The sequence below is a fragment of the Drosophila rhopaloa genome, unplaced genomic scaffold (genome assembly GCF_018152115.1).
Source record: "Drosophila rhopaloa isolate 14029-0021.01 unplaced genomic scaffold, ASM1815211v1 contig_115, whole genome shotgun sequence".
Lineage (NCBI taxonomy): Eukaryota > Metazoa > Arthropoda > Insecta > Diptera > Drosophilidae > Drosophila > Drosophila rhopaloa.
The window spans coordinates 15,339,433-15,354,321 of NW_025334990.1; the positions used below are offsets into that span (position 1 = coordinate 15,339,433).

Here is a 14,889-nt window from a genome sequence, read left to right on the forward strand (position 1 = left end):
GCCTATCGATAGTTCGCTAGTGGCCGTCGAGTTCAAACTATCTTTAACCCTTGTTGACATTTTGGTCAAATTTTTATATGTCGGCACTTTTGAAAATAATTTCATTTTGCAACAATTGCTTTGAATTTAATACATACCATTTCAATAAAAAATCGTATGCATCTTTTTTTTTTAAAATGAAACACACAATCAAAAAATATAGAATGCCATAATCAAATTAATTAATCATCATTTTTAAAAGACTACATTTTTTTCTGGATATTTTATTTTTTCCCCTGAAAAAGAAATGTATAGTTAATTTTAAACATTAAAATAATAATCATATGTTTATTTGTAATTGAAAAACAGTAATAATAGTTAAATGTACATTTTTTAATTTTAAATGTGTGTGTATTTATTTTATCATTATCTTTGTTATGTTTTCGATCCAATCCTTACAACATTTTCAATTTTCTTTTTCAATACATTTTCAATGCATTCTTGTCGACTCTAATGCGGTATGTGTATGTAATATGAATGATGTATTTTATATTAACTAAAAGTTAACTGCGATCATAGAAAAGTTAATTTTAATTTCTTAATAAGGCTCTGTTTACGTTTTCATTACTTTCTCCCTACTTCAACTAATGCGCGATATACTTTCCTTAAATTATTCGATATTCAATGAGGTCTACAACTAAAGGTAAAATAAAAGAATAGGACACTTTAAAAAACAGTGTAAAACATTAAAATTGATAAATAATTACTTTTACATTGATGTTTTTAACAAATTGAACGACACAATATCTGATTGTTGTTTTTGGTCTATCTCACAAATTGAATATGGTACAAACGGGATGCAAAATTGAATAATCCAAATTTTGGGGGTTTAAGTATGATCAGCTTGGTGTAGGTATTAGGTAGTGTCGGTTTAACAACTATCGTAGATCCCCTACGTCTTAAATATTTAGTTAACTTAGGCGCCTAGACTAACCGTAACTAAACTAACAAATATGCGCTCTATCCAGATTGATGCAGTTCCTCCAGCCTTTATGATTTAACTGAGGAGGCTCCCGCGCGCGTTCTTTTGGCCATGGGCTCTGTGGTGTCGGCCGCTCGTATATTGTCGAACAGGTTATTCTCCTGAAATTAACCACGTACCCATAAGCTATATAATTAATAGATTTTAAAGCTTTTACTCACCTGCGGGTTCTCATCATCCAGGATCGATGGTTCCGCCGGCCTCTTTGAAGCTGCTGCCGCTCGCGACGTTGTCATGGCCGTCGTGGCAGGTTTGCTCGTGGATTTGGCTCCCAACGTATACACGTCCAGCGGTATATAGACCTCGTTATTTTGGAAATTCGCAACGGCAGGCTGCTTATAATACATTTCTGGCAGAGCCAGCGGCATGGAGAATGTACTCGTGTTGGCATCAAATGGGCTGAATTTTGAGTCGATAATGTACATAGCGAGATCACAGAGCGCCCACATTTTCTGAAAACCGAACAAATATATATATATGTTAAGAGGGGGCTAAACACGCTAACAATTTAGTTGCATACATAGTTGTCGCGCTTGTCCGAGCCCTGACTGAACTCGCGGTGCTTTATCAGCTGCAGCAGCTGCTTGTAAAAGCTGTGGACAAACGATTCCCGTTTGGCCATGAGGGGCTCCAGAACGAAACGCAAACACTTCTCCATTTTGCGCAGCTGAACGTAGTCCTCGTGATTCGTAAAGCGGGGATCGTGGACCAGCACGGGTATGGCGAAGGCCAGCATATAGTCAGGTAGAATGTGCAGTGATTGTGACTCCGTTGAGCTGTCGGGAGCTGAAATACAATTATTAAATGGTTTTGGGTAAATGATTTAAAATAAAATGAATGAGTATATGCTTACATGTCATGGCTACAGTCTTGAGATATTCCCGACGTTTGTTTACATCCGTTTCCGCATAATGACGCACAAGGTCTTGCAATCTGTTGAGAAAGTTTATCGTTACTTATAGAAAGGCTACCGCTGGCAGACAACAAAACTCACTTTCTGTCAGTCTCTAGTCCAGCCAGCACATACAAGCCCATAAAGTCCAGGGGCAGGCAATTCCTCGGCAGACTTCTGCCCAATCCCTTGTGCAGTTTGCGAGCAAAGATTTCCCGAACCTCAGGCACCGGATCCACCTGAGAGAAGACAAAACACAAATTTATTATTAAGCAAAAAAAATGTGTCTCTACTCACCATTAGCTGGGAGAGCTGCAAATACTGCTCGGCACTGTACTGATCGCCCACGCCCTTCTGCTCGCAGACCTTGAGCATGGCGCAGGCTGCCCCCAGACGCAGCCAGGATTTCTCGGCACCACAAAGGCGGTTCTGGCCGAGGAGATCGCCCCGCTGGTTGACGAACGCGGCCAGCATGCGGAATGTCTTCTGGGCGGCGTGCTCATCGGTGCGCAAGCCCAATAACCACCGGGCCATGGCCTTGAGCGCATCCAACTTGCACAGCGTGTCTAGCGGCAACTCCTCTTGGGCACACCAGTCGCTGTCCTCGGGCAAATCGTAGTCCCGCTGCGCCGGCACCTCCTGGATAAGCAGCTCCTTGACAATTCGACGCGCAATCATGTTCTTAATGGGGGTAAGAAAGGCCTGCGGCATATTGTACGCAATGTGACCTAAGGTCACGATCTTCGTACGCTGGTGCTCGCAGTTTGGCGTCAGTTTTAGGCGCAGAGTCTCGATGATCTCGTTGAATATAGGATGCACAGTCTGGGTTGTGGTTGACGCGCTCCCGGCTCCACCCGCCGATCCATCAGAGGCTGCCGACGACTGGCTGTTCACGAAAATACAACGCACCGCGTGCTTTGCCTGTTTTGGGGTGCCGATCAGAGCGAAATCCTTGCACACCGGAGCCAGCTCGTCGAGAATAGCGGGTGTGGTGTCGTCGATTAGTGGCTGGTAGCGTCCTAGATGGGTGAGAGTTTTCAGGACCAGCGGAGCAACATAATCTTGCTCGTAACTTAGCAGGGAAATCAAATGACGCAGAGAGGTGTCGGTGAAGAAGTGAGCCGAGAAGACGTAGGACAGCATCTGCAAGTAAGAGGCGAACTTAAACATGTGGATTTTGTTATCTTTCTTTTCTTTATCTAAGAACTCACGCTTAACAGCTTAAGACCGCGCTCTCCCGCTTCCTGTGGCGAGATGCCAATCTCCTCGCACATGGGACCTCCCTCAATGCACTGCTCAATTAGTCTGAACAGGAAGATAAGAGGATTAAGCCTGAGATTAGGGTAGCAATCGCAGGCGGCTTACCCAATAAGCACGCCAATGGATTCTTTGTCAACCATCACAGAAGCCACGCGTTCAATCAGCATCTTAACGGTGTTGTAGTACAGATTGGAGTGAACATGGGCGCCCAGCTTTTTCAGTAAAACTCCCATCGTGTCGGCGCACTCGCGGCAACTTACGTCCCGCTTGAGGACAATGTTGATGCAGCGCAGCAGTTGGGCATCCTTGCGCAGATTGTTGCTAAACTGGGTGAGGTACTCCGCCGCTTTCAGGGGATCAGGCAGCAATCTGCAAAGACACATTATTGGTTAAAATTTCTTAACAGGGGATCTTTATGGAACGCACTTGGCTATGTTTGCCTGTTTGGCGTTTAACTGGCTGAGCACGCGCGGAGTAAATTCCTTGGAGTGGTGCAGTTTGATCCAATCGCTGACCGTGTTGCGGGTCTTCATTTGGTTCTTTTGCAGCTCCACAAATGCCTTAGTTGCGTTGGCATCCAGATCACCCAGCAGATGGTACAGCTTCTTCATGCGCTCCTCGGGAGCCAGTTTGTAGGGCACCAGGCAGGTGATGAGCAGGCGTTCCACGAGCAGTCGATCCTCCAAGCCCACTTTGTAGTAGCCGTGCAGTATCTTGTTCTTGATCCAGTCCACTCTAACTTTGAGCCCGGTACTTAAGTCGTTGGGCTCGCAGATCGCTCGCTTGTAGATGTAGGCCAGTCCGTTCATCGCGTCCCTGCGAATCTTGTACTTTTTGTCCAGCGTCCGTTCGCGCACGATCTCTAGGAGTTCAGCCGCCTCGAGCACCAGAATAAAGTCCCGCTTGGCAGTCTCAACAATGGCCATCACCACTTCGTGGCGCACAACCTCGTCCAGATCATGATTCCTTAGCCGCAACTTTTCGGTGATATCGCCCTGAAGATTCGGATGATTGAGCAGGAAGTGCATAGACGACTGGACGCACTTAATGCGGACGGGCTCGGTTATGTCACAGAAGCGTCCGAAGAAGATTTTAAGAAGATTCTGATACTTCTTCGACAGCTGTGAGTCCTTTTCGGAGAACATACGTGCCAAGAGAGTGGTTGCCTCTGTGGAAATGTAATTCATTTGTATATTAATATGCAAATAATGCAAACCGGATATAAATTACTCACTAAGTCTCTCAGCATCGTCTGTGGACAGCAGTTTGTTCTCCAGTTGGGGCAGCACTGAGCACAGCAGGTCCGCATTGATGCGGTTAAGCTCATAGATGATATCGTATATTTTGTTTGTAATGGACAGTTTAGTGTTTGGCTTATCCATGACCAAAGCACGATTGAAGAACTATTGATCAGAGATTTGTTTAAGCAAACTGGGGAACCACAGGCAAACCAAATATTACCATTTTGATGGTGGACTCCAGAGCATCGCCCGTTTTCGTGAGGAGTTGTTCGGTTAGTTGGCAGGCAAACTTGTTGTTGGATTTGTACGGTTCCACAATGTTAATCAGTATGAGATCCAACAATTCCACTGATAGATTATCGGCTTCTGTGATCAGGGGACTGAGCACGTCTAGAAAAAAGTTAGTAACCTTGACGCTGTGCTGGTCACTGCAAAGATATGAAGTATTTGATTATTTGAAAAACCCTTTTTACGATAGGCTTCTTAGGCTCAGCTTACTTGACAATCTTAAAGATGGTGCTGAAAAGCTCCTGGAAAATCTCCTGGCAGTCCTCCAACTCGAAGCACATATTGAAGGACTTGACAAAGGCCAGATTTTCTAGCAGATAGAAGTATCGTTTGAAGGAGGGATCACGGGGGTCCTTTAGTCCATGCAGTTGCTTAATGAAAAACTTAAATATAGTTTTGATTTGATCTTGTTCTTTGTAGGGCGCTTCGGGTGCATATACGCGAAGGACATCTGCCACGCAGCAGGCGATTAAAAGTTGGACATCGCGGGAAGTGTGCTGCATGAAGAAGTCGTCCAGTAGATGGAGGGCCAATGGGATGTACTGCTGGTAGAGATTGTCGTCCTGGTCCATGGTCTGGAGCACATTGGCGAGGGTCTGGGGAGAGATTTTCCGCCTTTATGGAGTTTTTTAAGTGGGGGCTTAAAAAACTTACCTTGAGGCGTCGTATCAGCTCATCCGTGCCCAAATCCTCGACCAGCGGCCGACATCCAGTGGGATATACTATGTCCGCCATCCTCACCAGCTAAGGGAAGCTACCTGCAAGCTAGGATTCCAAGGATTTAATGGCAGGTGCATCAATGCCGCGCAATAACAACAATAAATGTACGCGACCCTCAAAATAACATTGGAAAATCGGGGAAGAGGGTGGCATCGCACACACACTCACGCACGCAGCCCCACACTCACGCACAAACACTTGCAGCCACAAAACTGGCGAATATTGCAGTGCTTTTTGTTCGCAAACAACAAAGTAAAGAGTTCCCAAGTTGAAACTATTTGCCCTGCAGTTACCCAATGTTTTTGGCTAATCGACGGCGCAGTTTTTGGCATTTGCAATCTTACTTTTCACAACGGGCAGGCGGCGGCACAATTTTTGCCAATTTTGCGAACCGCTGCTTTCGATCTGCGCCCAAAACGCACGTCTCCTGGAAATTACTGCACTCTGGAAAGTATCGCGGTTGAAAGCTATTTACACATTTTCGCCCGTTGACGTTGTTTTGTGGTACGTATGTTGTTAAAATAGGTAAAACCGAGGAGCATTTATGCGGAGTGGCACGCCATTAATCCACGCACGGAGCGTTGCCAGATGGAGCCCGGTAGTGTGACCAGTCTCTCTTCCGATTACTTCTCGATTGTATTTCAGCTGTTTGCACGTGACGTGTTGTTGGGGTTAGAGATGGGAGCTTATTATATCGTGTCACGAAATATATCTAAGATGTATTTTCTCACATATTTAAACATATATTTCCTTGTAAATTAACCTTCTTATGACCTTACGCAGCTTACAAATGTTTTTACTCAAAGAAAAATACAAGTTTTTATATAGTTTGTACAAGATTAAACCGTTCATTATTCGTGCTATCGTGCCGCAGGATTCTGTCACCCGGCCATCTCTAGATTTGTTTGTTGTGCTTGGTAAACAACTATGGCGTTGCCACATATCCGCAATTAATGCAAGGACGGCAAACATAAGATAAAGATAATTGCACAATTACTGGCACCTGCAGCCGGCAAATGCTGTAACGGAATTTCCCGCGCCTAAAAGACGATGGCGCGCATGGCTAAAGCGACGGAGGAGAAAGGTTAAGGGCGCAAAAAGCTATTTCGACAGCTCACCATGCTTTGTTTTCTAATCCAATTAAGCGTGTGCCCTGAAATCGGTGATGCGGCGGTTCTGGCCAGTTGACCGCCGTCCGTTGCAACAGCTCCACATTCCCCAAAATATGAACAGACTTGCGTAAATATTGCATGGGCAGTGCAGATTTAAATATAGACTACATGTATGTATATAGACGCGATGTAAGTCAGTTGCAGTTGGCAGAAGACAACCAAAAGTATTAATCAAGCAATCCAAACCTATGTGGAATAGCCGGTATTATGGCTTCCTTGCGCATAGTTAATAGGTGGGTAAAATTGCTTTTATTTCTATGAACCCAACCGATTAATCCTTTTTGTATCCCCGAAAGAAACAGATTAGTGTGCCGTGGCTTTGTGGCTCTGACGTTGCTGCTGGTCTTCTTTAATGAGTTTATCGTTTATTACATGGCCCAGTCCAGTTGGCAGCCAATCGATTGCAAACTAGGTATGCTTTAACCCGGTTTCGAAATAGGAACACCCACTTATCGGCTTCCCCACACAGATAATTGCACCCGCCTGCTGCTCATTGCTGATCCCCAGATCCTGGGCAACTCCTATGATCGCTCCTCGCACAGTCCTTTGGCCAGATACGATTCGGATAGATATCTAGCCAAGACCTTCGAGCGAGCCCTGGCCTTCACGCAGCCCCACATCATCGTTTTCTTGGGTGATCTGCTGGACGAGGGTAATATAGCCACGGCCCAGGAATACAAGCAGTATGTGCAGCGATTCAGGCGAATCTATCAAAACAAGAAGTATAAAAAAGTAAGGATAAAAATATTACAACCATGTATAAAACCAATAATCTTAAAGATTACATATTTATTTTATTTTATACTTAGCTGAGAGTACTTTTTTAGTACATTATTTTTTTAGTTAAAGTACATTATAAATTTAAACAAAATATGTTGATAACCAATAACCCCTTAAAACTTAACAGTTTCGCATGATCTCCGCCTTTTTTCAGCGCGTTCATGTACCGGGTGACAATGATATTGGAGGCGAGAATGGGGACTACATATCCAACTCGAACCAAAGGCGATTCGAAAACGAATTCATGAGTGAAGACCTCTTTGACTATGACAATCACTTGCGATTCTTCAAGATAAACCGCATGCTTCTAGACTTTACCAATCCGGATAGGGATAATAATGCCGATCGGCTAAGGATTGGTGTGTCGCATGCCCCGTTGCTTATTGGCGGTGGACCCTTGCTGAGGGCCATCATCAGTGACTTGGATCCACATATCATTTTCTCGGGCCACTGGCACGAATCGAGAATATTTATTTACCCCTCCACCAAGGTGATCAACTTCTATGAGAACGCTGTAAGGCACTTTGATCTGAAGGCCCTGAAAGAGCAGGAGCACAGTTATTTGGAGATAATGGTACCCACATCCTCGTATCGCATGGGGAAGTCTAAGATTGGCATGGGCTATGCGGTGTTGGGTGAGTTTTAACATATGTTAAATCTATTCCAAGCTAAACTTCACCCTAATCTTGATATCAGAAAACTACAATCTGAGCTACACGGTTCTGTGGCAGCCGAATCGCTTCATATTGCTCTTCACTTACGTATTCTGGGGCCTGTTTGTCATCTGCGGTGCCGTTGTCTTCAAGATGATGACCCGCTGTCCCTTCCGCGTGGCCAAACGACAGACGCTGTACAATCGTGTCTCGACCATACCTCAATTTTAGACTGCATTTTCCACTCCTCACGGACAATAAGCTCCAGATTCTTAAGAGTTGCTTGTATATTACAACTCAAAAAAATGAGATTAAAATTTATTTATTTTATATATAGACAAGCCGCCAAGAATTCAAATAATATTGCTTAGTATTTATTGAAATTGATTGTAAACTATAAAGTCCAAAAGTGCTAATTTTAGTTTTGAATTAGAAAATAAATTTAATCCATGTCCTCCAACTTTTAACGATTGTTTAGGCTTCCAAATTTTTAAAAAGAGCAAAACAAAATGTTAAGGATTAAGCAATTGAGCATGTTGGAAAAAACAAGACTCAAAGTGTTACTTGGGGTTCTTTTTTATTGGGTTCCAAGCTCCAGGAGCTTTTATCATTTTAAATTAAACCCCTTAATTAAAAAAATTTCGAGTCATAAAAGTGATTTTTAAACAAAAATAACAATCATATTTATGAAACAACTATTTTTATACCCTTGCAGAGGGTATTATAATTTCAGTCAAAAGTTTGCAACGCAGTGAAGGAGACATTTCCGACCCTATAAAGTATATATATTCTTGATCAGCATCACCAGGAGAGTCGATCTAGCCATGTCCGTCTGTCCGTCTGTCCGTCCGTCTGTCCGTCCGTCTGTCCGTCTGTCCGTCTGTCCGTCTGTCAGTCTGTCCGTCTGTCCGTCCGTTTCTACGCAAACTAGTCCCTCAGTTTTAAAGCTATCTGCTCGAAACTTTCCCAAAAGTTGTCTTTCTATTGCAGGTAGTATATAAGTCGGAACGAGCCGGATCGGGCGACTATATCATATAGCTGCCATATAACTGAACGATCGGAAAAGCCATAACTTTGGTGTTTTTAAAGATAAGAAGTTGGGACTTTCTATGGGTTTTATTTTTGGCCAATCAATCCGACATACCGAATTTCATAAGGATCGGCCGACTATATCTTATAGCTGCCATATAACTGATTGATCGGAAGTGCCATAACTTTGGTGTTTGTAAAGTTAAGAAGTTGGGATTTTCTATGGGTTTTATTTTTGGCCAATCAATCCGACATACCAAATTTCATAAGGATCGGCCGACTATATCTTATAGCTGCCATATAACTGAACGATTGGAAATGCCATAACTTTGGTGTTTTTAAAGTTAGGAAGTTGGGATTTTTTATGAGTATTAAGAATGCATCATATGAATAATTTTGGAGAATATAATATACAGAGTATTCTGCAAGGGTATATCAACTTCGGCTCCGCCCGAAGTTAGCTTTCCTTTCTTGTTATTCTTGCCATAAGTTTTATGTGTTAGAAATGTTATAATCAAAACGTGCAAACCATTCAAAAAAATTATTAAATATTTATGGAAACTAGAATGCAAGTGATAAATACTTTTTTATTTTATACCTTACTTATTTTAAATGCTTTTTGAATTTTCACATATACTACTATTTTACCGACTTGCTCTTTTGAAAAGTAGTAGCTCGCTGGAAGAGGTAGTAGAATCCAGCAGAGTTGCTCCCACCACCCGTCTGAAAATACCGGGTAATACTGGGTACAATTGAAGGCGCATGTGCGAACCGTGCGCCGGCTGGCAGTGTTAAATTAGCCCGATGCGGCGTCTGTCAGTAGAGTTCCGAAACCGAACGCGGAAGGTTGTGCCCTCAAGAAAGCGATACCATCTCCTGGTCCCCTCGAACTCGAACTCGAATCGCTCGAAAGATCCCCGGGCTCTGCGTCTGCGGCAGGATAATAAAGCGTGACGCGTGTGCGTAACATAAAAATAACCATAAAGCAAATGCTCTGAACTCCGGACGGAATAAATGAAGTGAGGTGAAGTAGTGAGGCGAATGAAAAACAAAAACCGACGAAGGCAAACGGAATTCCTTCAAAAATCGGCAAATAAACAAGAAGTAAGAAGAGCACACACCGGTTTTGTGCGAAAGAAGCGAAGGAAGTACGAAGTGAAATCAAAAGAATTTTTCGGCTCGAAATGAGGCTGAACGGAAGACGATTGTTGAGCTGCGGCCTGGGATTCTTCTGCCTGATCTTGTGCTCTTACGGTGAGTTGAATCGGCTGACTGACTCATCTTTTCTTCATTTTCATAACTCCTCCACAATCTGACCCTCCCTCAGCCGCACCTTTATCTTTTGAGGATGTGAGCATCGCCAAGGGTCCCCAGACCTCGATAACCATCAAGGAACAGAGTCCTTTGCAATTGCCCTGCGACTACCAAATGCCGGATATGTATCTTCAGGGCAATAGCGTCATCCTGCGCTGGCGGAAGGATAACAAAACGTTCCGTCAAACGGAGCTGGGAAGGATGAGCAGCACCACCAGAGAGCCCCAGCTGGAAACCATGGTGCGCGAGGATTCGCGAGTGGCCTTGAATAAGGAGAGTGGCTCCCTGCAATTCAACAGTGTTCTAGCCAGCGATGCCGGTCAGTATCAGTGCCAAGTGGTCATCGATGGTTCTGTGGCAGCAAGTTCAATTTCCGGAGTCCTCATGGTCATAGAACAACTTAAGTTCGTGCCACAGCCGACCTCCAAGAACTTGGAATTGGGTTCTCTGAGTAAAGTCCACTGCAAAGCACAGGGAACACCACCTCCACAAGTTAAATGGATGAGGGTAAGTAGTCGTTAACTAATGAATTAGAGAAATACTTTTTTTTAATATGGTTAAATTCGGTTTAAGGTACAAGTTAAAGACTTGATTACCTAGACTAACAACAACTATGATTTTTAAGAAATCTATTTAATTGTTCTACAAACATATTTCATGACAACTAGTTTGTTTTTCTTTAACATAAGTAGGTAAAATAATAGACTGGATTTGAGTAAAAAAATCTTAATTTTTAACCTGTTTTAAATTAAATGAATATAAATCCTAATATAAGAATCGAAATGAATCCAAATCATTGGATGTAGATATTTTTAAGTAATTGAATTATTAGTTGTGTTAATATTATATTCCATATTCAAATATATTTTTGAATTTGAAATTGAATTCGATTTAATTTTTTTGGAGTATACAAACCTCAACATACTTGCCATATGAACTCCCTATTTAACACTTCCCTTTTTTAGGAAACCCAACTGCCGCTGCCCGCAAATGTGACCGACCAGAATGGCACGCTGATCTTCAACCATGTGACCAATGAGCAGCGTGGTCAGTACACCTGCATAGCCTCGAATAGCCAGGGTCAGATCAGTGCCACCGTGTCCATCAATGTGGTGGTAGCGCCCAAGTTCAGTGTTCCGCCCGAGGGACCCATTGAGGTGGCGGAAACCGGAACAGCGGTGATCCACTGCCAGGCTATCGGAGAACCAAAGCCCACGATTCGCTGGGACAAGGATCTCACCTATTTGAACGAGAACAACACGGATGCGGAACGCTTTTTGCTGATGGAGAACGGAACACTGGAAATCAGGAATGTCCGCCCGGAGGATGAGGGGCGGTACGGCTGCACAATTGGCAGCAGTGCGGGATTAAAGCGCGAAGATGTCCTGCTGGTGGTGAAGTCTAGTAAATCTGCCTCCAATTCGATAGTGACCAGGATTATCATCGTGATCATTTGCCTGGCCTTCTTGTACTTTGTGCTGGTGCTGGGCTTGAAGGTGTGGTACCGCTACCGTCGTCACCTGGGCAAGGTCCAGTTGGAGGACGGCCACGCCAATGGACCCACCGATGGCCAGGAGCATGATCATCCCGAAAACGAGCCCTGTCTGACGGAGGCCAATTCGAGCAAGAATCTGAAGAGCAAACTGAGGGAAAGCGTTATCCTAGAGCAGGAATCCCAGGTGGCCGATGATATTGTATAAGGAGTTCGTGTCCTCTGGAGCCACTTCTCAGCCGCTTTCCATGATCTCGGTCACATGCTCCTCGAGTGTTACTCCGTTTTGTTGTTGAGAATCAATAAGGAACTTGTGAAATCCCCCAGAAATCTATTTGTATTTATATTTATCTAGTTTATATATATATATATGTATTTATGCATGTGTGTGTCTGTGTGTATATATCCCATGTACAGTTATTTTTTAGTAGAATAAATATTTTATGGCTCTCATAGAGCCCCATTTTATAGCGCAATCGTTTCAATCTCCCATTTTTTTGCGGCGGAACAAGCGTTGTGGGGGGCTCGTAAAATTGCTCCGCTCCACCATCGTAAATTCGTAGCCCACTTGGCACGGCCGTAAAGCCCATGAAACCCGGATGAGTGTTCAACAGCTTTTTATGCGCTTTTTATGGCGCAAGCAGCACGCATCGGATGACGAAAAACTCCGCTGCAAAGAAAGGCAACCCCCGATAAAAAGTCGTAAAATAGCTCGACATTCTGGCATTTCTTCGGTGGGATAGGGATGGTTTTTCTTAAATGAATACAATGAAATAATCAAGATTTGTGCTTTAGGTCCTAGAAAAGATCAACAGCAAACCACGATTTTTATATTTTCTATTGGATATTATATATTTCATTTCAAAAGTCAACATTTCATTTCGAATTTATTTAATTTTTAAACGGTTTTTGGTAGTCATAAAACCAAATATAAAATAAATATCTTGAAATCAAATGTTTTCACAGGAATTTCAAATTATTAACAAATAGAAATGATTCATAGCATAAAAAATGCGTAAAATATTTATTCAAAAAAAAAAATGGTTTGTGTTGTTGTTGATTAAAAATTAAAAAGGTGGTGAAGTCTGGTGGAAAATGTAAAGTTAATTATCCGTGTAACTGTTTTATCGTAAAATATTTAAGTTTGCAATAGCCAGGTCAAAAGTGTAAGTATTGCAATATCAATATTTGTCTCACATCTTGTTTGATTATTTGATTACTCAGTAATGCCATGTTAAACCCCCCTTTGTAGGTTCACAATCGCCCTCCGATGTCTTCATAAGTCATCTGCTCTGGCCATCATCAAGTGAATTTCCCGCAATTGCCGACGACAATTTCTTTCCAATTGCCAGCGTCTGCACTTAATCGCTTCATTTCCATTTGCATTTCCACTGCCATATTCAAGCCTGCCCTGGGCTTCAATCGCAATTGCCTATGTGTTTTATGCATATTTTATGGTTTTTTATAGCGCTCGAATAAACAGCGCACATCAAAGGCGAGTACACATGCGCAGGTTACTCCGCGGCAGGCAACCAGATAAAAAAGTAAGCGGCAAGTGCAATTAAACGACCACCCCTGCCTGCATTTCCACCAACCCATTCGACTTTCGAATGGTATCCTATGCAGCACCAGCACCCCAACCTCTCTCTCTATATATATATATGGTATATACGATTTGCCTTTGATCTGCGGCGGCGACGACGACATCGACATGCATTAAAAACTTGTTGTTGGGGGCCCTTCCGCTGATGTTTTCCCTCTTCTTCGATTTTCCCCCTCCTTTTTTTTTGGGTACTTTTTCGCCTTATTTGTTTATAGTAAGTGCGCACGGGGCCTCTGGCTTGTGCCTCTGCCCAAAAACACCTTCAAACGCTGTATAATGTTTATTTTGTTTAGTCTACGCAAAGGCCGCGTTACTAAAATTTATTTTAATGCCTTCAAATGTTTGATGTTTGCTAGCGGAGCATTCGGATTTGGATTCTAGCCGGAATTCGTTGCAACTTTGGGATGCTCCATAAAATTATACGATTGTGAGGCGTTGAGTTACGGTAAGCAGTTCGAAATAATAACTTAAACAAGTATGGATGGAATCTAAATGGATAGCTGGAAGTCCCTAAAAGATGAAAGGATTTAGTTGGAAAGTTAAGAGTTTTGTAAGTTCAAATAGTAGCAAGACTTCATACTTGACTTCCTGAAAGTAGTATTTTCTATATTGCTGAAGGCATGAGGTTTGGTTCAAATTCATATACAAAACTACATTGTTAAGGTACTTAAAGATTGTACGGGTTCTATGTTTACAAATAAATAGTATTCCAAAAAAAAAAAAGAATTTTATTTAAATGCTATTATCAAGGATTCTAAAACTCAGGAATTTAATCAGAATAAGGGTACACTAACGATCTTTAAATGAAAGAGAACATTTTTCAGATTGCTAATTAAGCTGTGGATTCCCAACCCAGCAGAAAAAGATAACTGTGACTTATCCAATTAACATATTACCCTTTCACAACCCTTTTGAAATACCAACTTTAATACAATATTATTAACACACCATTTGCAGCTTTGGTTCGTCCGATCGTTTACACCCCAAAATCATGGAGGGCGCAAAAAGAACCAAAAACGAAACAACAGATATAACAAAACATAAGCCCTATATTCAGGCAGGGCATGGCATAAATCTCCAACTTTATGACATCAATAACTGTCGTTCGTCCAAAGTCGGCGAGCATTGGGAAATGGGAAATGGAAAAGCGCACTGGAGGCCCAATTTTGGATGGTCCCTTTCTTCCCTTCTGGGCATGGCTAACATTTGATAACCGCACACACGCATTTCCACGCAGATATAATCACAAAGGGCCGGGGCTGTTAATCAGGGGCGGGGCCCAGGGGGAACAGGGGGGGTACGGGGGGGAAAAAGGGGTGGGCACCACCCCTCGCTCGGATATATAGTTTATACAAATGGCAACGGCAGTTTACGACTGTTGGGTGTCAGTCAACGCCGGCCCAAGGATCTGCTGCAATTGTTTT

At 42.9% G+C, this 14,889-nt stretch overlaps 3 protein-coding genes across 5 annotated transcripts; 2 read left to right on the plus strand and 1 right to left on the minus strand.

Moving 5' to 3' along the window:
- Nucleotides 1-313: 313 nt before the first annotated feature.
- LOC108049243 (sister chromatid cohesion protein PDS5 homolog B) lies at nucleotides 314-6,023 on the minus strand. The gene is made up of 14 exons (XM_017130367.2): nucleotides 5,767-6,023; nucleotides 5,357-5,467; nucleotides 4,913-5,298; nucleotides 4,635-4,842; nucleotides 4,408-4,576; nucleotides 3,600-4,341; nucleotides 3,279-3,542; nucleotides 3,125-3,218; nucleotides 2,211-3,056; nucleotides 2,016-2,152; nucleotides 1,875-1,954; nucleotides 1,542-1,807; nucleotides 1,183-1,473; nucleotides 314-1,122 (listed from the first exon to the last, which is right to left on the minus strand). The coding sequence occupies exons 2-14, from the start codon at nucleotides 5,435-5,437 to the stop codon at nucleotides 1,030-1,032; spliced, it is 3,657 nt and encodes a 1,218-aa protein (XP_016985856.1). The 5' UTR covers nucleotides 5,438-5,467; nucleotides 5,767-6,023; the 3' UTR covers nucleotides 314-1,029.
- A 328-nt stretch (nucleotides 6,024-6,351) lies between these two features.
- On the plus strand, nucleotides 6,352-8,494 carry LOC108049271 (metallophosphoesterase 1). 3 transcript variants are annotated; one of them, XM_017130398.1, is made up of 6 exons: nucleotides 6,352-6,506; nucleotides 6,568-6,827; nucleotides 6,891-7,006; nucleotides 7,064-7,326; nucleotides 7,529-8,009; nucleotides 8,071-8,494. In XM_017130398.1, exons 2-6 carry the CDS (start codon nucleotides 6,802-6,804, stop codon nucleotides 8,256-8,258), a joined length of 1,074 nt encoding a protein of 357 aa, XP_016985887.1. In that variant the 5' UTR covers nucleotides 6,352-6,506; nucleotides 6,568-6,801; the 3' UTR covers nucleotides 8,259-8,494. The 3 variants fall into 3 exon arrangements, with proteins under 3 accessions (XP_016985887.1, XP_016985886.1, XP_016985888.1); XM_017130397.1 differs by having other exon boundaries at nucleotides 6,352-6,827; XM_017130399.1 differs by having other exon boundaries at nucleotides 6,352-6,827; nucleotides 6,897-7,006.
- A 1,367-nt stretch (nucleotides 8,495-9,861) lies between these two features.
- LOC108049274 (tyrosine-protein kinase-like otk) lies at nucleotides 9,862-12,330 on the plus strand. The gene is made up of 3 exons (XM_017130401.2): nucleotides 9,862-10,310; nucleotides 10,384-10,877; nucleotides 11,336-12,330. The coding sequence occupies exons 1-3, from the start codon at nucleotides 10,241-10,243 to the stop codon at nucleotides 12,068-12,070; spliced, it is 1,299 nt and encodes a 432-aa protein (XP_016985890.1). The 5' UTR covers nucleotides 9,862-10,240; the 3' UTR covers nucleotides 12,071-12,330.
- The last annotated feature ends 2,559 nt before the right edge of the window (nucleotides 12,331-14,889 follow it).

Bases quoted from the DNA above. Each gene is read 5' to 3' on its own strand.
- LOC108049243 (XM_017130367.2), bottom strand. From the start codon at position 5,437: ATGGCGGACATAGTATATCCCACTGGATGTCGGCCGCTGGTCGAGGAT. The intron at 3,543-3,599 runs GTGCGTTCCATA...GTGTCTTTGCAG, and splicing joins AAACAGGCAAACATAGCCAA to ATTGCTGCCTGATCCCCTGA. The intron at 1,474-1,541 runs GTATGCAACTAA...TTCGGTTTTCAG, and splicing joins CGGACAAGCGCGACAACTAT to AAAATGTGGGCGCTCTGTGA.
- LOC108049271 (XM_017130397.1), top strand. From the start codon at position 6,802: ATGGCTTCCTTGCGCATAGTTAATAG. The intron at 7,007-7,063 runs GTATGCTTTAAC...TTCCCCACACAG, and splicing joins GCCAATCGATTGCAAACTAG to ATAATTGCACCCGCCTGCTG. The intron at 8,010-8,070 runs GTGAGTTTTAAC...TCTTGATATCAG, and splicing joins CATGGGCTATGCGGTGTTGG to AAAACTACAATCTGAGCTAC.
- LOC108049274 (XM_017130401.2), top strand. From the start codon at position 10,241: ATGAGGCTGAACGGAAGACGATTGTTGAGCTGCGGCCTGGGATTCTTC. The intron at 10,311-10,383 runs GTGAGTTGAATC...ACCCTCCCTCAG, and splicing joins CCTGATCTTGTGCTCTTACG to CCGCACCTTTATCTTTTGAG. The intron at 10,878-11,335 runs GTAAGTAGTCGT...TCCCTTTTTTAG, and splicing joins CACAAGTTAAATGGATGAGG to GAAACCCAACTGCCGCTGCC.